Below are 27,298 nucleotides of genomic sequence, written 5' to 3'. Positions count from 1 at the left end.
TGCTTCACTTTTTGAAAACTAACATGGTAAGTTTTTCAAAAGGGTTCTCTGCTGAACATTTACAGTTCATAGGGAAATCTGTTAATGTTTAAATTCCTGTGTTGTAAGATTGTACCACATGCTGAGCTATTACTTTTAGACTGTCTTATTTATATTATTTTATAAGTTTAATCAACCTAAATCTTAGCTCCCTTAAGACCCCAGTATTTTCTTCTTAGCTCCCTTAAGACCCCAGTATTTTCTTCTTAGCTCCCTTAAGACCCCAGTATTTTCTTCTTGCCCCTCTTTCACTTTTTTTCTTTCTTTCTTTTTCTTTTTTTTTGGATACAGAGTCTCTCTATGTGGCCCAGACTGAAGTGCAGTGGCATGATCTCAGTTCACTGCAACCTCTGCCTCCCAGATTCAAGTGATTCTTCTGCCTCAGTCTACTGAGTCGCTGGGACTGCAGGTGCACGCTACCATGCAAGGCTAATTTTTTGTATTTTTAGTAGAGACAGGTTTCACCATGTTAGCCAGGTTGGTCTCGATCTCCTGACCTCATGATCCACCTGCCTAGGCCTCCCAACGTCCTGGGATTATAGGCATGAGCCACCACGCCCAGCCCCTTCACTTTCTCCTGAGTGTCTTTGTTCCTGACCTCATGAAAGGCATGTGGCTTAGGTGGGAGAAGGTTCTAGAACTGCACCAGGGCTCTGAGATGGGAGAGCAGGCAGGAAAGAATGGGGTGAGGGTCTGTTTGTCTCGGAAGTGAGAAATGTCCAAAATCACATCAACCACGATTTTTACGGTACTGCGTCAAACCTAAGACATGCTGGCTGTGAGCTGTGGCATTATTTCATGCACCACACAGAGAGGACAAAGACAAAATATGGACAAATCAATGACTGTGGTTTTTGGTTTTTTTTTTTGGAGATATTGAAATGTAAAGACACGCACATTTTGGATTCAGTGTAATAAAGTGTTAAGGTGACAACCCCTGGAACGGGACAGAAAGGCTTTGTATTTGTTGCATACAAATGTGCTCACTGAGGTCATCTGAAAGGGATTTCTTATAGATGGGTTTTCCTGAAGCTATTTTTTAAGCTAATCTTTTTTGAGCATTACTTTACAAGTAATGTTCCTGTTCATCATTTACGAAACATGACTCAATTTCTATAGGAACAAGAAAGGCAACATCAATCCTTTCATGTAGCTAGGAAAAGTGAGACGTTTATGAACATTCAATGGTTTTTAAAAATGATTTTCAATATCTGTCATTTAAGTCTAATGAGTCAAATAGCACCAAGGACTTTATTTATTCTTTAAATACCTGTTGCTAAGAAGTTCTTATGAACATGCAAAACTATAAGCTTCCTGCCTAGCGCTAATCAGATTAAAATTAGCTAATAAAATGAAAACTAGGCAGTACAGTAATCCCTAAAGAATCCTCTCCTATAATTTCATTTCAGAAGTTATAACAGGACTTTCTCGGCAAAAATTGCAAATCATCTAAGAGTTTTGAATAAGGGATATTGAAATGACTTTGGATGGCATCATGAGTATTATAAGTATTAAACTATTGATCCACACTTATCACAATAGCAACAGATGTTATAGCCAGCTGAAATCTATAGAAGTAATGTAAAAACATTCAATTTTGTTAGTAACAAAGAATGCAGACATTTTAAATTCAGGCCAATTCAGAAAGGAAGGACGTGGAAGACTGTCCAGGAAACAATGCCAGTAGCAGCCTTTTAGCAATGAGGACATTTTCTCTAAAAACTACAGAGAAATTAATAGCAGAGTTCTATACTACTTCAGGATACCTGTCATTAAAATTGTCTTGGGCTCTTCTGGGTGTCAATGAAATACAAAAAAAAAAAAATTTGTGAAAAACAGAGCCACTTATAACATGGCACTTTTCATAGAGTGAAAGATGCAACAAAGGAATTCATCTTACAGAATTTCATTATTTATTTATTTTTTGAGACAGAGTCTTGCTCTGGCACCCAGGCTGGAGTGCAATGGTGTGATTTCAGCTCACTGCAACCTCCCGCTCCCAGGGTGAAGCAATTCTCCTGCCTCAGCCTCTGGAGGAGCTGGGATTACATACATCTGCCACCACACCCACCTAACTTTTGTATTTTTAGTAGAGACAGAGTTTCACCATGTTGGCCAGCATGGTCTTGAACTCCTGACATCATGTGATCCACCCACCTTGGCCTCCCAAAGTGTTGGGATTACAGGCATGAGCCACCATGCCTGGCCAAATTTTAAATTTCATATTATTTTAGTTTTCTATAGCAACTGATTTTTCAAAAGCTTTAAATAGTTATTTCAATTATTTCAATAAAGTATTTACTTCACATCCAGATTATGAGAATTGTTGTCAATTCAGAAAACTGTATTCCAGGCCGGGTGTGATGGCTCATGCCTGTAATCCCAGCACTTTGGGAGGCTGAAGTGGGTGGATCACCTGAGGTTGGGAGTTCAAGAGCAGCCTGAGCAACATAGAGAAGCCTGTTTCTACTAAAAATACAAAATTAGCCAGGTGGTGGCACATGCCTGTAATCTCAGGTACTTGGGAGGCTGAGGCAGGAGAATTGCTTGAAGCTGGCAGGCTGAGATCTAGACATGCACTCTAGCCTGGGAGACAAGAGTGAAATTCTGTCTCAAACAAAAAAGTTAAAAAGAAAAAGAAAACTGTATTCCAACAGTGGTTTCCCCCAAACACATTTACACATAAAAAATTTTACAACAGTAAATGCACTACCATTATAAAAATTGTAAGCATAACATTGCCTCTGTGTGATTAAGGACTTGATTCTTTCCCCCGAGGTTACGGCTGGAAGGAGGTCCACTTGTATGTAGTGCTGATCCCTTCCCTTTCATCACCAAGAAAGAGCTGAAAAAGTTGGTGGCATTGAAACTATTCTATTTTTATTTTTTTTAATGACAGAAAAGTTAAAGTTTTAAGATATTGATTCTGAATAATCCTGGGTATTGCCTATTTCAGTGCTACAAACACGTCCTGTTTTAGAGTGGCAGTAGGTCTATCAGCACCAACTGATTATATTCAGCTCACTCACAAAATTTGTGTTGATCTCTGAAATAGACATTAAAGATATTAAATTGAACAAGTTGTAGTTTTCACCAATCAACTGAGTAGCATGCTGGTCTCTTAGAAACTTACACTCTGGCTTTTTTTAGGATATCAAGAACTGGTCCAAAGCAATATTGTGAATTAAAGAAAGTTTGGTCTACATTTCACCATCCTTTTCTCTTTCATGGTAATTCGTTCTCTTTCAAACACTGGAAAATTTAATATATGTCTTATCCTGTGTTTACTTTCAAAAATGCAGCTAAGAAACTCATTCAGATTGAAGAACACATGATAATATAGTTTTTACTATGGCCTCTCATAGAGACTTTGCTTTATAAATCGAAAGGTTAAATAAACCAAAATATTTTGCCCTTACTGAGAGAACTTCAGAGATTACCAATGGGTACAGAAGGTAGCTTGAAGGATGAAGTGGGATTTTACCCAGCATTCCAGAAATTCTCCAATTCTGTCCTCACGGAAAGGCACTACTATCTCTGGTGGACCTGAGATGGTTTACAGCACTGCTGTCCAAGGGGAATAAAAAGAAAGCCACAAATGCAATGGGACATTTTCCTTAGCTACACTAAAGAAGTTAAAACAGTTGAATCAATTTTTGTAATATACTTAATTTTACCGAATATATCCAAAATAGTATTTCAGCGTGTCATATCTTCAGTCATTTTTCCGTATTACCTTTAAAGTCTGGCATGTGCTGACGTGCAGCATGTCTCTGTGTGAACCAGCTGCATCTGAAGGGTTCTGTGGTCACAGAGGGCTACTGGATGCATGTTGAGCAGCACCCATTTAAAGAATAACTGATGATCAAATGCAAGGCTGATCAAGAAACAAAGGCCTGCCATAGAAAAGTAAGTAGCCTTTCACAGCTTAACTCAGAAGGGGGAGACCTCCCTTTGCAGTAAAACACCCCGAGAAGAGTTCACAACGGATGTGGTATACAGATGAAAAGGAGGAGGAAGGCTGTCTGCCACAGGGAAAGTTACACAGCACAGAGAGGAGGGAGGACTAGCAGGGGCTGAGGTTTTGGAGTTTGAGGCTGGTAAAGACACAAGTGTAGGGAACTGGGATACAGAATTTACGAGATGTGATGGCGAAGAGCAGTCAAAGCAAACCAAACAAACTGCAAAGGAAGAGTCTAAAAGACTTGCTACCTAGTTGCACAAAGGAAAGCAAGGGAGAAAGCGAAGTGAAAAATCACCATGTATATACACTGAGCATCGACTTAGCTATCCAGGGAGCAGACTGCTCCGCAGAGGAAAGCGTAGCAGAGGGGAGGAGGCAGAGCCCTGCTCCGGTTCTGCGCGTAGGGGTGGGAGGAAACTGGGCTCAGAAGAAGGTAGAGGGGAGCAGGTGTGCTGGCTCATGCCTGTAATCTCAGCACTTTGGAGGCCAAGGTGGACAGATCATCTGAGGTCAGGAGTTCCAGACCAGCCTGGTCAACATAGTGAAATTCCATCTCTACTGAAAATACAAAAATTAGCCAGGCATGGTGGTGCATGCCTGTAATCCCAGCTACTTGGGAGGCTGAGGCAGGGTAATCACTGGGACCCACGAGGCAGAGGTTGCAGTGAGCTGAGATGGAGCCACTGCACTCCAGCTGAGTGACAGAGCAAGACTCTGTCAAACACACACACACACACACACACACACACACACACACACACACACAAACAGAAGAAGAATGTAGCGAAGGTTCACGAGGTAGGGTTTAGTAGGTCAGAGGCCAAATGGTTTTAAAAGGTTTGAAGCTTCTCTTTGAAGTTGTTTGATAGTGAGAAGGTAGAAAGAAAGAGAATGGTGCCACAGGTTGGCATATAGGGCCAGGCTTCCTCATTAACTTCTGAAGCTGATCATTTTCTGCACGTACATCATGACAGATGGGGGAGCAATTTTACATATTCAGAAAATAAAATGTACTTCACATTTCCACTTGTTTCACAGTTTTTAGTAGGCTGAGTTATTTCTACCGATTTATGATACGCATTGTTTGACTTCATGAGTATTTGTTAGAACCTGTTTATTCAGTGCAAATAGTGCAGACAGGTAACTTCTAGCAAAATAAAAAGTAATAAGGATTTCTAAACTTCGAACTGGGAAATAAACGCTTTGCAAAATTTCTGCTCACTGAATGGACATTCATACTGAGAAAGAAAAAGGTGCCCGATGGTGGCTGAATTTTTTTTGTGGCAAAATGCCCATTTCTCTCTGAGCCACCGTGGCCCTTCTGCCCTCTCTCTCTCAAATCTGCCCAGGGTGGCATCAGCAACCTTTTGTGTACCAAAGGCAGAAGTCCAAGTACCTTACCATGTCAATCATATTCTGGCTCAAAACTAAATTTCATAATTATTTTCCACAAATGTCAAATCTAATTCCACTTTATCCGAACACTCTTGATTTTTTTTTTAACCTAGCAAATTGCCTTTTGAGGCTGGAATCCTCTCCTTTTCTTCCCAGTTCCACGCTCACTCAGCATGTTCTTCCCTCATATTCTGGTGCACCCGCCTGGATCTGCTGATGAGAAATCCTGTCCATTCGTCTATTTATCTGTCTATCCACCTAGTCACATCTATCACCTTTCTGTAAAGTGAGTCTTTTATAGCCCACCGTTAATGAGAAGTGATCATTGCAATCTGGAATTTCTGTAGATAGACCTAATTCTCACCTTGACATTGTATTTGTAACCCCTAAGATTTCAGGTAAACATAAAGTTCGTACAAATGTTTGTGAAATCTGGTATCCAGGGAGACAGTCCATAACTTACATTACCATTTCAGTGGGGAATGTGATCCAAATATTTTTCAAGGGCTATAAGTAAAATTCTAAACCCCTGCAGAGAGAGTCAGTAAATTTTTAATTCTGCTCCTCTATCTAATGCTTACAATGTACCTGCAGTCTATGATTTATGTATTTAAAAAAGCATTTCTGATTGTTAGTTGGCACTGCACTGAAAGTAACATATAAACACGTCTGTGGACATGGTGAGGAGAGTGACGCATCACCTCTGCCCCTGGGCGGTTGGTGCTTCACCCTAAGATGTGCCCAGCTCCGCTTTTCCTTCTGCTCATCCTGAAGGGCGCCTCTCCTCACACCTACACTCAGAGTCAGCACTCCAGTTTAACTGCCTGAGAAGCTTGCATAGGATCAGAGACAGGAAAAATAAATTAGAGAACTCCTGAGAGAAGGAGACCCAACTTCTTTCCTGTGAAGAGTTACTTCTGCGTTTCTAAAGTGTTACGATTGTAATGGGTGACGGAGAACTTCCTGGGCGAATGCGGTGAGCAGCCTCACGCCGCACTCATCTTGTTGAGACGAGACCACGGGGCACAGACCTCATAACCAGTGGACGCTGTAGAATTCACGCCACCCTTAGAACATACACCTGTCACACTTGTCTCACTTGACTGCTATGGTTCCCGAATGGCAGCTGTGGTTAGCTCCACATCACTGCTGGATAAGCCAACCTTTAAAGGAACTGAGAGACTTGCTTAGTGTCACAAAGGTCTTCAGATTCCAAAAGCCTACATCTCTCTACGGTGTTACACAGATGTTTTAACGAATGCAGACTGTTCAGCCCCTTTTCTGTGGTTTTATTTTGCTCAGGCATTGAAATATTCTAGGAGTCTTTCCATGAATAGGAAGTGAATGCTGAGTCTCTGAAGATGACTTTGCTGGATGCTGGAAGTGACAAATAACTTACTGCTTTTGCTCTTCAGAAAAATAGAAAATTTTCTGTCCACACATATAAATGCATTTCATGGAATTGAGTGATATTAGGATGGTGTAAGAAAAAAATCAGAGGCCAGGGGCAGTGGCTCACGCCTGTAATCTCAGCACTTTGGGAGGCCGAGGCAGGCAGATCACGAGGTCAGGAGATCGAGACCATCCTGGCCAACATGGTAAAATCTCGTCTCTACTAAAAATACAAAAAAATTAACCAGGCATGGTGGCAGGTGCCTGCAGTGCCAGCTACTCAGGAGGCTGAGGCAGGAGAATCGTTTGAACCTGGGAGGCGAAGGTTGCAGTGAGCCGAGATTGCACCACTGCACTCTAGACTGGGTGACAGAGCATGACTCCATCTCAAAAAAAAAAAAAAAAAAAAAAAGAAACCAAAAAAAAAAAAAAGTATTATGAGGGAACTTATGAACAAGTAATTGATATTGATTTGGAACACTGGAAACAGCTTCTTCAAAAAGAAGAATGGGAATAAACAGGTATGGTCGCAGGGTGTGAAACGAAATTAAATCTCAGGACCTCAAACTCATTAAGCCAAAGGGAAAAATCAAGCTGGGAACTGGGTCCTGAAAATCTCCCTTCCCCTTTTTGATTCCTAAATAAGATGGCTACAAGATGAAAAGCTACACACGTCTGCATATTTATTCCCATAAAGAAATTCCTAGTGAGCAGCAAGATCTTTACTCTAAGGTGTTTCTGTTAAAATTTCACCATGGCAATGTAAATTGATAGCTTATCTTTACAGGTCACTCCCTTTGCCCATCAGACACAAATGCACATCTGGCTGCTCCCCTAACTCACTTTGTCTGTGTTATCGTATGTAAAATGCAGATTCCCTGCATCGTTCCTCTGCCCCATTTCTCTATGTCATCTTATAATGCAGAATCACTGAGCCAGACAAAGGCATGAATGATTGTTTTCCCCTATCTTGTTACATGAAAACTGTGCACTTCTCAATATCCTGCCCTTTCCCCTTTAAATATGGAGCCCTTAATATCTTTGTCGGAGAAGAGCATAGACCTGTCTCCCTAGCATGCATCCTTCACTTTGGCAAATAAATCTCCAGAAATGATTGAGACTTGTTACTTTTCTGGATTGACAAGGGCATGGAAAGTCTGGTGGGAGGGAGAGCTCGGGACAGGGGTGAAGTGTCCAACCCGCAGTCTATGTCTGCAGCAGGAGCATGGGAAGCTTGGAATATGGATTAAAAGATGAGTTTGAAAAGGAGGATGGCGACACAGCGTGGAGAGCGTCTCTTCCTCCTGCTGTACCCTGTGGGCCTCCAGCGATTTCTAAACAGGGCGCAGCATGACCAGATACGGGGCCCAGGTTAATGAACTCCATGGGGTTTTATTCCACCAAAAGATTTTAACTAGGAAAAGACTTTTAAACTTTTTGGAGGCTAAATAAATAAATTATCTTTAAAGACTCAATTCTTTATTGACATGCCACACTCCCACGACTAGTTGGCCCATGTAAATGCGGATGACCCTGGTGGACAACCTCCTAACATGTGCGGGGTGATGCCTGAAGTCCCAAAGCACATGCTGTCTACAAGAGGGGCCTGCAGACGTGCAGCAAATAAACATGAAACACTGTCTGGGCTAAGAAATGAAGACTTGGTGCCTTACAAAATGAGGACAAGGTAGGTGCTCTCGAGACATGGTGTATATTTCTCTAGAAAGAATGACATTTCTATTTGTTGTGTTTCCTGTATCTGCAGAGCTAAACACCATGATTTATAAACGCTCATCACAGATACAGTAACGGATGATGTTCAAGCACACTGAGCACTTTAATTGAGTGGGTCTGAAGCAGGCTGACGTCTCTAAAGGCTTTATGGGGGACAGGGCTGAGGCCTTCTGTAAGAAAGCCTAGAGTAGCTGCAGCTGGGAGGCTCTTGGGATTCCCTGGGCAGTGAATATTTATCATCTGATACAAATAATTCAACATTTTATCAACCATTATGGACATACGAGCTGAATTGTAGCCTGGGATGTGTGTCTTGAGACAGCAAAGCTCTTATTACTTTCAACACAAATTTCAAAGTATCTACAGAAAAACACTTTGTACTCTACCATTTCTCTGTTACATTCTTTGGGTCTGTAAACTGTAGACTGTGTAGACATGGTCAGAAGTTAACTACAAGAAGGGACTATGGCACCTTGACTACGGTAGAGAACGCGACAGTCAACTCTGCAAGAACCTGGTTGGAATCTCATGAGCCTTTAAAGTCTACCACAGAGACTGAGTGGGCCAGCAGGAGGGAGCCCTCAGAGACACTTCTTCAAAACTGCTGTGACAAAGAAAGGCCTTACAAACGGGTGACTCAATGCCAACTTGACATAATATGAAGCAGTCTGAGGAAACCAGATTCTGCAGGTGTACAAAAGGAACCTTGTCCAGGATCTAATAATCAGTTGTCAGTGGCTGCCACGTGCCTCCTTTGCTCCTCTGCCATTTTGAAACCCATCTCTGGACTGATTCTGAGCACGCCACTTAGACGCTGAGGCATCTGGACTGTCCTTCCACACGGGGCATGGATCTCCAGTGAAGTCAGGCAGCTGCTGGAATAGCGAAGTTCACTGCCTCAGCCTGGATCGCTTATGACATGAAGCAACAGCTTCACCATTCAATTCAGAAGCCTGATTCAGATGGTTAAGAGAGCAAGCAACGTAACCTGTGGCCTTGAAGGTTTCCTGGTTGCCCTACAGCTGTGATTGACCTGTGGTTTCCCTGCATTATCCTGTAGGTAACTAGCTGGGGAGCAATCGCTACAGCAGCTCGCCAACCTGGTCAGGGCAGCAGGCCAGGGGAGGGAAGGCCAGACTTCATGACTAGTTGGTCAGTGTAAACGCTGAAGACTTTGGTGGACAACTTCCTAACATGAGCAGTATACACAGTAATGCTTGCCATGCCGAAGCACACCGCTACCTACCCATAAGAGGTGCAGATGGACATTTAGCAAATAAACATGAAACATTATCTGTGGATCTGGCTGCCTATACTGCTTGCATGAGACAGAGAGCATGAAGAATAAGAGTGGTTTAGGGCTGTTGCTGAAAACCAGAATAAGTTCTTCCTCTACATCACAAAGATATCAATTGCAGGAAGACAATTTACCAAGGGAATAATCACCTACGTAAGCTACATTCTTCAAGCATAAGAACTTAACATCTCCCAGTCAGTGCCAAACATTAATCTGCTTTAAACAGCTGTGATTTACTGGATAACACTGTTGGCACCCAATTCTCCAAAGTCAACCACATTTAGAAGTTTAGAGAAGGGAAGGATTTAGTTTGAGTGGTTTTATATGTAATGGCAAACATTTGTCCTGCATTAATATTTCAAAGACACAACTTTAAAATAAATCAATACGTGAAAGTACATTGAATTAAAATTCTTGCATGAACTCAAATGTTCATTTATTTCATTAGTCTGTGTGAGATTTTTGTTCATTAATTTAACATCTCTGATGAATAATATTTCACACTTTTCTTTAGAAAGATATTCTTGTTTCAATATTAGTAAGAAATTACCCCCAATATCTACTCAAAATAATTACAACTAAAGTTTAAGTGTATTTTCCCTACCAAAAAGCTGTTCAGAATGAATTTTTTTTTTTTTTTTTTGAGGTAGAGTCTCCCTCTGTCACGTCACCCAGGCTGGAATGCAGTGGTGCAATCTTGGCTCACTGTAACCTCTGCCTCCCAGGTTCAAGTGATTCTCCTGCCTCAGCCTCCTGATTAGCTGGGATTACAGGTGAACGCCACCATGCACAGCTACTTTCTTTTTTCTTTTTTTTTTTTTTTTCTAGAGATGTAGTTTCACCATGTTGGTCAGGCTGATCTCTAACGTTTGACCTTGTGACCCACCCGCCTTGGTCTCTCAAAGTGCTGGGATTACAGGCATGAGCCACTGCTCCTGGCACCGAATGAAGTTCTACTTTTATGACTTTTTAATATACTGAGAGAAACAAAGTAATCATGCCTGTTTTATCTTCGTTTATGAAGGTGAATAGGTTGGGGCTAAGAAACTGTCATTGCATGGCCTGCCCAGGGGGACCCAGTACAGTGGACCAGGACAGTGGCCTGTCAGGTTTCTGCTTAGAATAGACCAACCTGAGTCATAAAGCTGTGACTAAACTAGAGCTATCCAAAAATGTTTCTCCTTTCATTAAGATTTCTATATCACAAAATCAAATCACTATTCCACATCCCCAACTAAAACACGTTCTGATTGTAAGTAGTGGGAGCAGTACAGCAAGTCACTGGAGAAACAGAGTTGAAAAGGCTGAAGCCCAGAGAGCAGCAGGCTGTGTGCACATCCCGGTTCTACCACGTGTAAGCCGTGTGATGATGGCCACATCCCTTCATCTCTCCCTCACCGAGGTGTGAGATGCACCTTCTTTCTGTTCTGCCATCCAGTAACGCCATGATATCCAGGAGGGATTCTCTGGGTAATTTTGTCTGGCTCCATTTGCAAGCAAATTGTAAACAACTCATCATTTTCTTTGGAAGAGACTGTTCTGATCATCTTTTTTGAAAACACTTTTCATGGAAGTGTTATGTAGACAGTTTTCTTTTTTATTAATGGTCATCCACGTGAATATGTAGTTTCGCAATATCCTGAATTTCACATAAATGAATCATATGGTTTATGCTTTTTTTTTTCTTGGATGAAATATTGTCTGTGAGAGTCATCAATGTTGTTCCATACAGAGGTAGTTTGTCTCCTTCTGTGTTTGTTTAGAATGGCATTGTACGAACATATGTTGTTTATTTATGAGTTCTACGGTTAACGGACATTTGGGTCATTTGCAGTGGTTGACAACGGCTCATGCGTCTCCCGTGGACATTCTCTGTACCTGTTGTACACAGCTATTTATTTCTGTTGGGCACGTACCTGAAATGGAATTGCAGGGTCTAGAGATTTCTCATGTTCAGCTTCGTGGTAAAACACTTTTCTAAAAAGGTTGTATCAGTTCAGACTTCCACTAACAGTGTTAAAAAAAAATAGTCATTGTTGTGTTCTTTATGTTTTAAAATTTGGAATTTTGAGCTGTTTGCTTTGGTTACTTTGGGCTGGGGGGGTGACACGGAGCATGAGGAAAGCCCCCAGTGTGGTGAGCTCCCTCCCACGCCCTGGGCCTGACAAAACTCTTGCCCACGTTTCTTCCATTTGATTAGAAACCCACCGTGATTCTGCAAGATGGGCATGATTATTTCTGTTTTGTAGAGAAAGGTAGCAAGACACACAGGCAGAAGTGGTACTGGCTAATTGTAAGTACCTAATGAAACGTGGAGTAAGAGTCAGTAGCTTGGAACACATAGACGGGCACTTTTCCAAAGGGTTAACAGCTCTGCCATTGAGACTTTGCAAGAACATTTTGTTCTGAAAAAAATTAAAGCAGGTACTTAGGAAAAGTGGCTATGCGTTTCTGATTTGAACGAGTTGTATTTATTGAAACAATTTTTCTCATAGAGGATTAGTGGTTTTCAGAATTATTTAGAGGTTACAAGACATTTTGCTAATTCATTTTGATTGAAAGAATACTGTATGTGTCCATACCTACCTAACAGTTCCCTCAGGTAGAAGAGAGTAAGGGACGACCACTGCTGCCATGAAAACAGGCAGGAGGCCCGTGTGGAAGCTTCTAGACACTCTGCAGAGCCATGGTCCCTGGGGCCTTGGGAGGAACAGGAGCACTCGATTTCCTCCATTCCTTCCATTATCGTAATTGAGCACGTTCTGGGTTCTAGATAATGGCTGTTGCTGCTTTGAACACTGCTCTGAAAGGAGAGGCAGCCAGGCATGCCACCAGAATCCAGGTAGAGTCCTAGAGAGAGCTCTGGAAACTGCTTTCAAATCGCAGAAAATGTGAGCATGGGAGAATGGGGAATGCATACCTTTTATCCAAATGAGAATTAACCTGGGAACATGAGGCTTTTAATAACTCAAAATGCCTTTCTAATAAGATGAAAGTCTTCATTTTATGTAAAGGCCTTCATTTTAATTGAAAGGGAAAATCAATAGTTATATGAAACTATAACTGAAAAACAAGCTAATTATTGGTGTCAACACAAGCTTTATGCTACTGTCAGGATTTCCCTTGATTTATGAGATGAGTGTTCCCTGTATAAATTGGAATTTTATTACAAACACTTTCTTTCAAAATGATTTATCAGTTACAAAAAATCAATGTGAATTTCATTTTGTGAAAATTGTAATTTTATAAATAGCCAGGTCAATGTGTGTAAAACTGGAGCCCAATGCTTAGATGGCTGTTTAGCAGCAAGGGGGCCCTCATGGTTCAAGATTAATATATTTTCCAAAAATGTGTCTTGTAGATGTTGAAAATGTCTAGATGATGGATTGTGCTAAACAAGGCATTTATATAATTATCCTTAATGGTGGAGGCAACATATAAAGAATGGGCTCAATTTTCAGCTGATTTAAAGAAATAATATGTCCTGCATAAATCTGTCATTCAACCGTAGCCCAACAGATACAGAAGGTATTGTATGTATGTGGTGGACTTTGTCTGCATTTTCCACTTCTTTAGTTCACAATGCTATTTTAAAAGTGAACAGATTTTTTTAAGAGTAGCAGCTATAGAAGAGTTTTACTTGTCAATCTACCCTACTACCGCTTCTGGCGCGACTTGGTCACGTGATTACAAAGGTGAAAGTCAAAGAAGAGAGCGTAAGACTCAGAGAATAAAGAATTTGCAGATGAAAGTTAAACACATAAGGGAAGAGTAGAAAGAATATTTTATGTTGGCTGTCATTTATTTGACCAAGAAAAGCACCAAGTTAAAAAGAATATATTATTTGCTTTTGAGAAGTTACACAATTCTATCCAAGCATCATACTCTGGATAACAAAGCAGTTTCTCAGAGAAAGAGACCACCAGAGGGCTGAACCATAGTTTAGGAACCTCAAAGGGTTTCCCAGGAATGCCAGATAATCTGCAATCATATCAATCCAAATAACACTAATGGAATTTTTATATTCTCACAAATGAGCGTAAATGATAAAGGTGACTACGATAATGTTAAAATGACATAAAACATATGCTAAGCATAAAAATGTATGTTCTTTTTAAAAATGTTCTTCTTCTCCATAATATATATGTGTATGTATATTACACATCTATTATATATGTATTTATGTCTTATATATATCATATATACATGATTCGGGTCATTTGACAGAGCATTTGGAAAGATAAGAAATTAACATAATAATGTTTATGTAAGTTTTCACTACTCTTATTGGGGTTGTCTTATTAGTTCTTGAATATCGATCGACTATGCTTTGTTTTGCAATTGTGTTGGCACAAAGAATATCAGGTTTTCCTTCTTCAATGTGTTTAGTCGACATCAAAAGTACGGTACAATTTGGGCTTCCCGGTATTCAGTCCCGGCGCAGACAAGAGGGAAGACTCAGCTGAACAAAATATTTTCCCTGCATGACAGGAAGGCTTCCATTTGCCCTCAGAAGGAACGGCCTTGAGGATCTTACTTGCAAAATGTCAGGACAGCCCCGTGTGGAAGGACGGCCACTGGATGGCTGGCAGGAACGCTGAGAGGGGCCATCTCATCCTGCGCAGTTGCCGTCTTACGTTTGTTCTAGAATCGGCAGCAGAAACCACCCTTTGTAGCTCCCATTCCTTTGTGACAGTTCTGCTCTCTAGAGCCAGAAAAACAAACGTGGCTCCTTTCTGCCTCACGCGCACCTTGAGCCCCCTCCGTCTCCTCACATCCTCCGTCTGCTGCGTCTTGCCCTCTTCCTGGCAGTTCTCTGGTCATTCTTCTTCTTCAGAGGGTGGCGTCTAGAACTGAACCCAGCCTTCTGCAGGCGGTCTGCCTAAACGTGGTCTTAAGCACGAAGTCCCCTGTTAAATGAGGCCTATGTGCTAATGAAAAAAAAATGTAACTTCATTGTACCATGTTGTCTTAGAGCTGAACTTCAGAGTCGGCCTTGAAATGTTTCCTAATACATTCTGTGAAGCCAGGCTTACTCCTCCTGATAACCTTCATACCTTTAACCGTTTTAGAATTAAGTGCAACATTTTTGACTCCTCTTTCCTTATAAATAAAATAATATGTGCATATATATATATGCACACACATATACATCTCTCTATAAATATATATTTCTTTATACATTGTTATAAAAATATATGCTATAATAAATTTAACTATATATAATTATATATACTTTATAATTTAAGTATAAATGTTTATATTTAAATATATAATTAAGCATATATTATACTATATCTAAGGTATATAATTATAATTTATACTTATATAAAAGATTGAAGTGTGTATAAGCTACACATAGTTTAATTCTATAATTTAATTGTATTGTTTAATTATATAATTTATATAATCTCTATAAAATAGCGTCATTAATTTTGTATATTTTTTAACTTTTAAAATCAATGTCTGATACATCTAAGAGATGGCTATTTTCTGCCAATCAATAAGTTTCTTATTTCTACCATCCTGGAGCAGCTTCAAATTTGATATTCCATTTTTTTACCTTTCTTTCAATTACAGATATAAATGCCAAGTTCACTGATCAGGTTTGAGAAAAAAATACTTAGAAATTTTTCTTCAGTTCAATGCTGTTCAATTATTGAGAGCTCTAGGAAAAGATCAATTAACATTTTAGCATCAAATCTATAAATCGACCTATCTATATAATAGGTCCAATGGCATTGTAAATATTGACTTATGCTTACATTAAATCAGGGACGGGACCGATATATCCGTAGATGTGGATTAGCGTAGAGAAAACGCAGATAGAACTTCCCTACCAGACCACCTGGAGTCTTCCTCAATCACACCCACCCAGTCTCAGTGTGACCCCACCTCCCACCACCAATGTGTCCATCCCACACTTAGTGGGTTCTGACTGCAGCCCAAGCGTACGGCAATAACAAGACAAAGGCAAACACAAGCAGGGGCAGAAACGGAGGACAGGTCGTGCCTGGGCCCCAGGTGAAGTGAAAGGGCATCAGTTTCACTCCAAACAAATGTTAGGGCGGCTTATTTGCAACCAAAGGAGATCAAACTGAGAACCTTCTGGCATGATGAGGCGGACCATGTTTCCGACGAGGTCTAAAATGTATTTTGGGGCAGGTTGTGGTGGCTCATGCCTGTAATCCCAGCACTTTGGGAGGCTGAGGTGGGCAGATCACCTGAGGTCAGATCAAGATCAGCCTGGCCAACATAGGGAAACCATGTCTTTACTAATAATAAAACATTAGCCGGCTGTGGTGGTGGGCACTTGCAACCCAGCTACTTGGGAGGCTAAGACAGGAGAATCGCTTGAGCCCAGGACGCGGAGGTTGCAGTGAGCCAAGATCGCGCCACTGCACTCCAGCCTGGGCAACAAAGCAAGACTCTGTCCTCACCCCGCACCCCCCACCAAAAAAACAAAAACAAAAACATATTTTGGTGAAACAAATTTGTCCCTGGATTCTAAAGCAGGCAACTTCTGCTTATATCTTGCGTTCCAGGCACTGTGTGGCAAATAAAAAGCTGCTGGATTAGTGTGTGCTCAGCACCCTCTGTATTTCATTCTTTGCAAATTACCCTTATTTTTCTACTGGTCATCCAGAAGGAAACAATGAAAGTGTTATTGATTTTAAAATGTGGAAGATAAGAGATATTTAAACTAGTTTTTTTGTTGAAAAATTACTAAAATCTCCAGCAGGAGCTATAATGAGTTCCTTTTGCATTCTGACTTTCATGAGTTATTTACAAACTGCAAACCGTCTCTCTGACCTACTAGTTCCTGGAGCATGGAGGATGCTGTGATTTCCCTGGCACTGCAGGGCCTGGTGTCCTCTGTTGCACGTAGCAGGTGTTCAGGCAATGCTGCCTCAGTGAGGCCACCATTCTCATGGTCACAACATGGGGAAAGCTTAGGCAGTTCGATCAGGAAGGTCTATTATTTGCAAGTGCAGTCATATTATTTTAATTTGGAAATGCAAGTGGAATGGTTTTCAGTGCACCGCTTAATAAATTGAATAGTTTTTTTTGCTGTATTAATAAGGATTACTCATTTTTAGAAACATACAGGAAATGATACAATATGATCTAGGTATAAACGTTAGAAACCAGAGGGAAAGACAACATTTCTTTAACAAACTCCTTCCTAACGATTATAGACTCCACGTTTTGTTCAGCTGCAAGCAATCCAGAATCGTCAAGGTTCACTATGTGTAAATTACTGAATTGGGCATTTGTGTTGTGAAGACCTTTTAGGATTAAAAGTGATATTACAATGCTTTTTGTGCATTTTCATGCAACCTCTATGCTGCAGCACTCTTAGCATGCAGATAAATACAAGAGCCAAACTGCTGTGGATATTTACACCTTAGGTACATAATAATTAAAATCCATAATAATGAAGAGCTATGATTAAAACTTAGCAATCTTTCCAGTGTAACAAGAAACTATCCATGTCCTGTGTATTGTGACAGTGATAGAGCTTTACTAACAAGTTGCTGTTTGTTGACTACATGAATTCCAAATGGAACTGTGAATAAAGGAATTAGAAGCCATTTTCGAGCTATTTATCTCTCCTACTCCTAGAATTTCATGGTTAGAAAGGATCAGAAAAAACTTTGCTCTTGTTTTTTTTTTTCCCCCTAATAAGAGGGAGCATTCTTACCTTGGAACTGAGCGTTGAATCCTTTGCGTCGATGGTTGCTGTCAGAGGTGAAGTGGAGTCGTAGCCAATTCTTGCTACTAATAACTGGAGAGGGAAGGTTCATGCCAGTTAGCCTAGAGAAGAGAAAGAGGAAAAAAAAATCTCCCTTGTAAACCAACAGAGCAAATGTCCTATATCAAACCCACTCTAAAATCCAATTACTTAAACCCTTTATCTGGAGATGCTTAAAACAGAGGCCATGTATTAATTGGCTTTGAACCTTAAAATGATCAGGATAAATCTATCCTTGCCCAAACGTAAATGCTAAATCCCTTGTGGAATGAATGTTTTCAAAAATATTTGATACTTTGATTCTCCTTTATTAATGGTGAATGTAGGAGAAGCTATTCTTCTGATCTCTTAGTTCTTTTCATCAGGGCCTTAATCACAATGAATCAGATAAAAGGAAAAGAAATAGGCAAATGATAAAATTCTGCCTTTACTTATTTGAAGACTTAATAATTTCTTGAATTTCTTGTTTCTTTTTTGCTTTTTTTTTTTTTTTCCGAGATGGAGTCTTGCTGTGTTCCCAAGCTGGAGTGCAGTGGTGCAATCTCGGCTCACTGCAACTTCCGCCTCCTGGTTTCAAGTGATTCTCGTGCCTCAACCTCTTGAGTAGCTGGGATTACAAGCATGCCCAGCTAATTTTTGTATTTTTAGTAGAGACAGGGTTTTGCCATGTTGGCTAGGCTGGTCTCGAACTCCTGAGCTCAGGTAATCTACACTCCTCAGCCCCCGCAAAGCACTAGGATTACAAGTGTGAGCCACTGCACCTGGCCACAAGACTTAGGACTTCTATTTAACCTGAAGTAGACTCCAACAAACTGTTTCTCATGCTTGGTAGCACACTATATTCCCAGCGTCTCATCTGCAGGACTCAGAGCCTGGCCTTTCCTACCCAAGTAAACAAGAAGACCATTTGTGAGATTGATGACGAGAAGGGCGCAAGAGATTTGAAATGGAATAAAATTATGTTTTAGGAAAGTAGTCCATTAATCTTTTACAAATAGGATGCAATCAATTTCTGGTTAAGCTGTTTAAAATATCCAGTTCACTTTATAACGTGTAGTTTAGTTGTCAGAAACAATCATGTGTTTTATTTCTTACTATTGAAAACCTTGCGTGCTTACTAAGGAATAAAAGCATCCTAAGATATTAAAGCTCCTGCCCATTAGAGGCACAGGGATGTGTATAGTTTATTAGTGGCATGAGCATCACTGGACTAGGATGCTTCTGACACAGGACTGTGTGCTGTCTTGACTCTGTGTTAGGTGAGGCACCACAGAGGGGGTCATGATTATGAATCTCAGTTTCCCAGTGTATGAACAGGGCAAGAAAATACCTACATCCAGGAATTGAAAGAGATAATATACATGCACATGTGGATGTACCTCCAGCACATTCTCCACGTGCTCTACAAGTGGTTATGCACTGAAAAATTATTTGTCATCTTGGTAACCAAATCTATTTTCAAAACGATGCTTATCAACCTAGAGGATCTGTAGGGGTTTTACCAAACTGCTTTTAGCAGGAACTTGAAGAACTGTGGTGCTGTGTGTGGGCACCGCAGCCACTTGGTAAAGCTGGGGATCTCATTTCTATGCAGAGGATTTGCTACAAAGGGTCGCCTGTGTGGAGAGCATTTCCCTGCTTATTCTATTACCTGGAGGAAGCAGCACCAGATGAAATACATGGTCAAGCTTTCTAATGTCAGGGTGCTCTATTCCAATTCTCAGATTTAAAAATGTACAGTATCCACTCTAAGTTAAAAGCCAAACCTTGACTGTAACCAATTGCAACAGTGTTTATGTCACTGTTTGAAATAAGCTTCTGTAAGAAGAGCACACTTCTCAGATTTGCCTATTTGCTTGGATTTATGTAGTACTAGCTGGTGACAGCTGGACACAGCTGACTCAAAGACACATTTAATCACCTCGTTTGTTTTTTGTTTTGTTTTGTTTTGTTTTCCCTGGTGAGATTATGTTACAAATTCTATAGGCCACATACTTATTTGCCTAATACTGAGAAGGCCTAAAACACTAGATTCAAAAACCCCACAGTCTATCCGGCTCACGTATACTCATTGAGCTTACAAATACTTTAAAAAAAACCATTTTCTTTGTATATTAAAAAAATCATAATACTTATTTTTATATACACACATACACACATACAAAAGTGTTCAATGCGGACCTATATACACATACAAAAAATGTTAAATGCAGACATACAAAATTTAAAAACCAAAACCACGTAGATATACACTGAAATTCAGCACAGAAGCAAGCCTGCCCTTTCCATATTAAATACTATCCTAATGTACAAAGTATACACAGTTGGTAGCACCCAAAGCGCTCATAATACCGCACCGATGTTTATTCAATGCCCTGTCAGCTTTTATTTAATACGGTGATATAAGACTAGGAGTACAAAAGGTCAGTGAGCGTAGGAAGATGCGTGTCCTTCCTGAACTTTTCACAACTTCAATCATTGCTCGTTTCGTTGTTGCTTTAAATATATATATATTTTCTCAATTACAATATTTATTAATGGTTCTGACTGCAAAAACCAGGTGGATTTTTTTTTTTTTTCTCGAGACAGTATCTTGCTTTTTCTCCCAGGCTGGAGTGCAGTGGTGCAATCATAGCTCACAGCAGTCTCCATCTCCTAGGTTCAAGCCATCTTCTTACCTCAGCTTCTGGAGTAGCTGGGGCCATATGTGCATACCATGCCTGGATGTATTTTTAATCTTTTAATTTTTTTGTAGAGACTGCGGATGTCACTATATTGTCCAGCCTGGTCTCGAACTGATGGCCTCAAGAAACTCTCTCACTTTTGCCTCTTAAAGTGCTGGCTTTACAGGTGTGAACCCCTGTGCCGGCCTGGAATTGCATTTTATTGGCATACCAACATTAATAATGATCACAAACAAATCCCCTCTCTACCATCACCTACACCCAAATCCCCTCTTTACCCTCATCTGTATTTCCAAATACCTACTTACAACAATGTCAGTTCTGTGTCAGTCAACAGAATATTTCCGTAAAGGGCCAGGGGCATGAACATATTTCAGGCATTATGGGTCACGTGGTCTTTGTTGGAAACTGTTCAACTTTGCAGGTGCATTTGGCAAGTGAATGGCAGTTGTGTTCTAACACTTTACGGACACTGAGATTTTAATTTTATATAATCTTCCTGTGTCACATAATATTTACTTTTTGATTTTCTTTTTTCATTCACTTAACAATGTAAAAGCCATTCTTAGCTGACGGGCCAGCTTTGGCCTACAGGTAATAGTTTGCCGACCCCTGCTTTAGTATATATGAGGTGATTTGTAAAAATACTGAGCTAGAAGGTAATTAGATGATGCATAACAGCCTAAGTTTCACACAAATTCATTTTATTTTTTGAGACACAGTTTCCCTCTGTAGCACGGGCTGGAGTGTAGTGGCACAATCTCAGCTCACTGTAACCTTCACCTCCCAGGTTCAAGTGATTCTTTTGCCTCAGCCTCCCGAGTAGCTGGGATTACAGGCGCATACCACCACACCGGGCTAATTTTTGTATATTTAGTAGAGATGGGTTTTCTCCATGTCGGCCAGGCTGGTCTCAAACTCCTGATCTCAGGTGATCCCCCCACCTCAGCCTCCCAAAGTGCTGGGATTACAGGCATGAGCCATCACACCCAACCCTTCACAGATTCCTTTTATAGAAAAGAAAGGGCGAGGGCTTTTTATCAATTATACAATTGATATTCCATGATGAAGCCATTCAAATGAATTGCACCCCAAAGTCATTTTTGTACACAAATTTCCTGATCTGACCTTTGAGTTAAACACATGTCCATAGCCTTTTGTTGTTTGTTTGGGAAAGGGGGTTGTTCTTGCTTTGGTCTTGCCAGTTAGACAAATGCTCACTTCTTGTTTGTGTCGTTTATTTGGAAAAAGGGGCTGTTCTACATGAAACCTGGCCTTAGAACTGTGTGTTATTCCAGTGCTGTCTACAGGGCTGGGAACTAATCTTATAGCTCTCATTTGACACAAAGTTGATGCTATAAACACAATTGTTTCTTCATTACAAAGCACATGATTTAAAGGAAGTTGATTACTATTCAAATTAGTAGATGCAAATGTGAACTTCCTGACAATTTGATGTTTCAGTTAAGATTTAGAGGAAAATAACTCAACTGAATGGCTTTGTGGTAGGCAGAATCATACCCCCTACAGACAGATGCCCAAGGCCTGAGGTCCTTCTCCCCAGAGACAGTACATGTGTCACCTGAGCTGGCTCATGAGTGTTTTGCAGAACAATGCACTTACTGGGCTTGGGATGGGGAGATTTTACTGGATTACTCAGTGGGCCCAATGTAAAGAAGATCCTTCAAGTGGAAGAGAGAGGCGGGACCGGAGGGTCCCAGGAAGAGAAGCCCGTGGACGAAGATTAGAGTGATGCACTGAGAGCTGCACCCTCCTGACTGACAAGAAAGCGGCCGACGTCTTTGGAATTGGAAATGGCAAAGAAACAGCTTTTCCCACCGTCTCCAGAGAGGAACGCGGCCCAGCTGACACTTGATTTTAGAGGACAGATTTCTAATCCACTTACTGAAGACAATAAACGTGTGTTGTTTTAATCCATCGTGTTTGTGTGAATTTGTTATGGCCACAATAGAAAGCAAATCTCTTGATGAGATGTATACATTAAACATGTATAGCTTTTATATGTCAACCATACCTCCAAAAAGTGGCTTAAAACAAACCAGAAATACAGCCTTTAATCCGTATATCCCATTTTTCATTCTAGAACAATCCTGAAGAAAAAGACAGAGAAAGAAATACACTAGAATGTGACACCATTCTTATCTATCCATAACCTTAGCGAATCCATGCAGTTTAAACCCCTTCTGTAATGACCAGCGACTGAAGGTCTACCCCTGTTGGACTGAGGTTTCCTGGAAGTCTCCCACCGATGATAGCCAAGCTTCTTTTAAGTCTGCTGGATTTGGTTTTCTAATAAACAGATAGTTTGGTAAATGAAAGGGAGAAATTATGTGGCCAGTGGCGGAAAACTGGCATGAACAGAGAGCACAAGATTCAAAGCAGAAACCTTTAAAAGAGAATGGCGGACCGGACGCAGTGGCTCACTGCTGTAATCTCAGCACTTTGGGCGGCCACGGTGGGTGGATCACCTGAGGTCAGGAGTTTGAGATCAGCCTGGCCAACATGGAGAAACCCTGGCTCTACTAAAAATACAAAAAAAAAACAAAACAAAAAAAAAAAAAAAGCTGGGCATGGGGGTGGGCACCTATAATCCCAGCCAGCTACTTGGGAGGCTGAGGCAGGAGAATCGTTTGAACTGAGGAGGCAGAGGATGCAGTGAGCCAAGATCACACCATGGCACTAAGAAAAAGAGACAGAGGGAGAGAGAGGGAGGGAGGGAGGGAGGGAGGAAGGAAGGGAGGGAGGGAGGGAGGGAGAAAGAATAGGGGAAATAATGGTAGGGACCAACCAACGTCTTTGTGCATTAATTTGCCACGCACTGACAGTTTTCTCTCCTGATGTCTTAGAAACACAGGGCACATGCCTGGGGGAACCAAGCAGAGCTTGCCAGGTCAGGGACATTGGGTCTTACAAAAGAAGGGGGTTGAGCAGTGACAAGAAGAATAGCACAGAGTAACAGGCTGAGAAAGGGTCTTCTGAAGGGAACTTTGACATGCTCTATTTCTGGAGCATCTCAATCTAGGTCAGGAAACCCACAAAGCCATTCAGTGTGAATGTTGAACAGCTCCTTTAGAAATGGCAAAAGGAATTGGCTGTTCTCGCTTTTTTCCCCGAAGAATGCCAAATTAAGCAATTTAAAGCATTGCCAAATTCATTTCTTTCAAAGGATTCAACTGGGTTTTGCTTCTGCTAGGAGTAAAAATAAATGGAGGACTCATGGGATCCTTACAGTTACGATGACCTCCTTTGAGCTTAAATAGAACAGGCCAGTCTGTTTCTCTTTCTCCAAATAATTGTACCATACATTTCAGGATTCTATTTATAACATACTCCTACTCATTTTTCCATGAAGCTCCCTCAGCCTCACTTTTCTCAGATGGGATATAACACATTGTTCTAACATTTTACCGCACTCTGTATCTGTGACTCATGCATTTTGCTTATGTGACTTGCAAAATGTAGAGTCAATTTATGGGGATAATTTTCTAAAATGCATTTGGAAATGCTAATGGTTTGTGATATTGCTTTGTTTGAGTACTTCTCTTACATTAAGCCAGATTTCTTATGTCTTTAGAAAGTCATCAGAGAAATATCTGGGGGTTCCTCTGTAGTTAAATCTCTTTAGCTATGATGACTCAGAAGCCAGAAAGCATTACTGCTATTGAGAGAGACTTTAAATGATCTCACCTCACTGGGGGGACTAAGAAATGTAATAGACCTATTACTTGGAAGAGACCAGCTGCATGTCAATTTGGGGAGAAAGTCATATAAAAGATATGCTTTTTTTTTTTTTTTTTTTACATTTTGTGGACATGCAATAGAAATGATGTGAACTGTGGTGTTTCATTATCTCTGTTTGTGAAAATTAAATAGAACAATCTGATCAAACAGAGAGTTCCTGACATACTATGTTTTGAATTGGCTGTTATTCACATTGCAAGTGAAATCAGCTCTCTCGTGAACATGTTTCGAGTTTACACGACTGTTCTAACTCTTATTTTGGGGTTTAGGAAAAGTGACAATGAAATAAAAAGTAGTTCTTATCTTGCAAGAACATGAAAAATGATGAAAAGAGGCTCTATGTGAGTGTGTGTGTGTACACACATACAAATACAGACAATTATACCCAGATGGAAATATATATGTACACATACACAGACACATACACATATTTACCTAGTTATCAATGTCTTTAGAACTTTAATATGAAAGTTTTGTGCACACATATATACTATCAGGGGAAAAGCAACCGACAACAATGAAACAAAATAAAATAAAAACACCCATATGGTATATTTAAAAGTGTACCATACAAGACCCTTCATTCAACAGTTCTTTAATAAAAAACTACCTCTTCCTTTCTTCCTTCCTTTCTTCCCTCCCCCATCCCCTGCTTTCTACATCCTCCCTCTTGCTTTTTTTTCCCTCTCCTCTCCTCTCCTCTTCTCCTCTCTTTCTCTCTTTCTCTCTTTTCCTCTTTTCTTTCTGTCTTTCTGTCTTTCTCAGATGCAGTTTCACCTTTTCACCCAGTCTGGAGTGAAGTGGCACGATCTCAGCTCACTGCAACATCTCCCCACCAGGTTCAAGCCATTCTCCTGCCTCAGATTGCTGAGTAGCTGGCATTATAGGCACACATCAACAACCCTGGCTAATTTTTGTATTTTTAGGAGAGATGAGGTTTCACTATTTGGCCAGGTTGGTCTCGAACTTCTTACCTCAGGTGATCTACCTGCCTTGTCCTCTTGAAGTGCTGAGATTACAGGCATGAGCCATCATGCCCAGCCAAAACTACTGCTTTCTATGAGACATTTCTTCTACTTGGCATGGAATTCATAATTGTCTCTGGAAAAAAGCTTCTTTCTCCCTGACAATGATTTTTCTCCCTCTGGCTCTCTCTTTCCTGGGCACACTCTCTGAGGCTCCATCACAATCCACACCAATGGCCATAACGAACCCTCTTGGTACCATCATCCACTCCCATGACTCCAGCCACCACCTTTAGCTTTGTCCATGTGCCCTCCTATAGTCCATCTTTATGAAAAAATACTTTCTAGTGTCCTGAGCCCTCTCACTCACTCTAGCTTGGCTCACTCCACTTTCCAGCCTTCCCAGGCACACACCACCCCATTCCCTGCTTTCTACACTCGGAGCCAGTCGACTTCTTGCAGGGTGCCATTCAAAGCCCTACGTGTCTTCCTGGCTCACATCATCCCATGGGCTGTCCCTCACCTGGAGATCAGCAGAAGCATCTGCCCTTCATCCCACCTGCTCTGCATCTGCCTGGTCCTTCCTGACCTCCTTTAAATTTCAAATCATATGCTGCATTCTCAGGGAAACCCACTCTGACCTCTAAGATCAGACTACTTCTTCTTGGCTATCCCCTCTCCTGGCACCTCAGACTTATCCTTTGCAGACATTTTCAATATGGTAATGACTGGGTGCAAGGAACATGGTTGTGCTTTGATCTAGGATAGGCTCAGGTAGGGTACTTACATCCTGCATGACTCAGCGAGTTTGTAGCACAAGCATATAATTCCACTTGTTATCACAGCCATGTAGCCATAGCATGGGAAAGCCATGGCTTGGCTCTAACTCACTATCGTCTGTAAATGGTATAATTGCCCTGCTGACATTGTACAGGCATGCTGGTACCCAGAGAAAGAGAGAGAACCAAAGCTGTCCATCTGCAAAGATGTACAGAGGGGAGCCAGGACACAGCTAGACTCGGCACCTGCCCAGACAGAGAAAGAGTTAAGCTGTTGACCTTGAAGGCAAGGGAGAGCTGGCCGCACAGCTGGGTGTGGGAGCTGCCAGGCTAAGCAGCCGAGACAGGGTGGACAGTGTGAGGAGGTTGCGGATGAGAGCTGCTGCAGAATATAATCATCTCACCTGCCTACGCCCCACCGAGTGTGTGGGAAGAGATGGTAGGGGCAGACCTGTGTTACTTATAGTTAAATGAGTACAGGCTTGCTTTGCTTTTTATACACTGAGATTTGTGCCACAGATCATATCCAAACTATGGTGCAGTAAAATAAAAGCAGAGATCCAGTGGTAACAGGAGGCCTGTGGTGAAGACCCTCTGAGAGCACCCTATAAACGCGGAACGCTCGATGTGGCTGCAGAGCAGAAAAAAACTGCTTGGTCCCACGACTCTTCCTAACATAGACTTTATGTGAGGATCTCGTAAAGTAAGCTTAGGCAAAAGACTCTGGGAAGGAATGCAACCTCTGCTCACAAGATTTGGGAGGGTCTTTGCAGATGGGAGCTGGTAAGGGCAGAAAGCCTTACAGGGCAGAGATCACCGGAACGCCATAGGCTCTGCCTATATTCTCAGCATATGGAGCAATTCCGATTGCTCTGTGTCCAAGAAGCTTGGGAGATAAAAACCCCTTGATGCATTGCGTGTGGTCAGACCTCATGGTGCCTTGTACATTGCACCTCTCTTGCCAAAACACCTGGATAGACAATGGGTGGTAAAACCTCAGCACCCCTAGTTATCATTTCTTAGGAGAACCACATTTGCTATTGAATGCTGCAGACACATGCTCTTCCTCTGGCTATCTTCCTCCCCAGCTCCCTCCCCACAGCCTGTAAGATTAACAAGATAATGCACCCAATAAAAGCTCACGAAGCCTAGAGCTCAATGCCATCACATATCACCCTGCAAGAGTGCATTGGACCCCTGGACCCACGCTGTAAAATTCTATTCTTGTGTCTTTGTCTTTGTTTCTTTTCTCACTCCCTCATCACTGCTGGGACACGGGCACCCACATAGAGGGTTGGGCTGGTTCCCAACACGAGTGTTCTTTCTGCTCAGCCACCCACTCCCTTCAGACCTCAACATGACATTTGGTGTAGTCGTGAACCAGACACTTGGTGATTTGTTTAGTTATTTGCTTAATGTTAGTAGTTCCTGTGAGACTTGAAGCCTGTCCTAGTCTCTCTGGCACGTAGCAGTGGGCTGGGGATGAAGTAGGCACTCAATGCACCTTGGAGGGATCAGCTGAAGAGGTCTC

At 41.3% G+C, this 27,298-nt stretch overlaps 1 protein-coding gene across 2 annotated transcripts in view; it reads right to left on the bottom strand.

The window, feature by feature from the left end:
- Nucleotides 1-27,298, bottom strand: part of CSMD1 (CUB and Sushi multiple domains 1) — a 2,098,967-nt gene that overhangs the window by 817,507 nt on the left and 1,254,162 nt on the right. For both annotated transcript variants that reach the window (XM_003940706.3, XM_074384178.1), the window contains exon 6: nt 17,527-17,639. In XM_003940706.3, the coding sequence (XP_003940755.2) occupies nt 17,527-17,639 (113 nt within the window). The remainder of the gene's footprint in view (nt 1-17,526; nt 17,640-27,298) is intronic.

The sequence above is a fragment of the Saimiri boliviensis genome, chromosome 13 (genome assembly GCF_048565385.1).
Source record: "Saimiri boliviensis isolate mSaiBol1 chromosome 13, mSaiBol1.pri, whole genome shotgun sequence".
Lineage (NCBI taxonomy): Eukaryota > Metazoa > Chordata > Mammalia > Primates > Cebidae > Saimiri > Saimiri boliviensis.
Note: the sequence above shows the minus strand (reverse complement) of the source record. Positions and strands in the feature narration are given on the sequence as shown.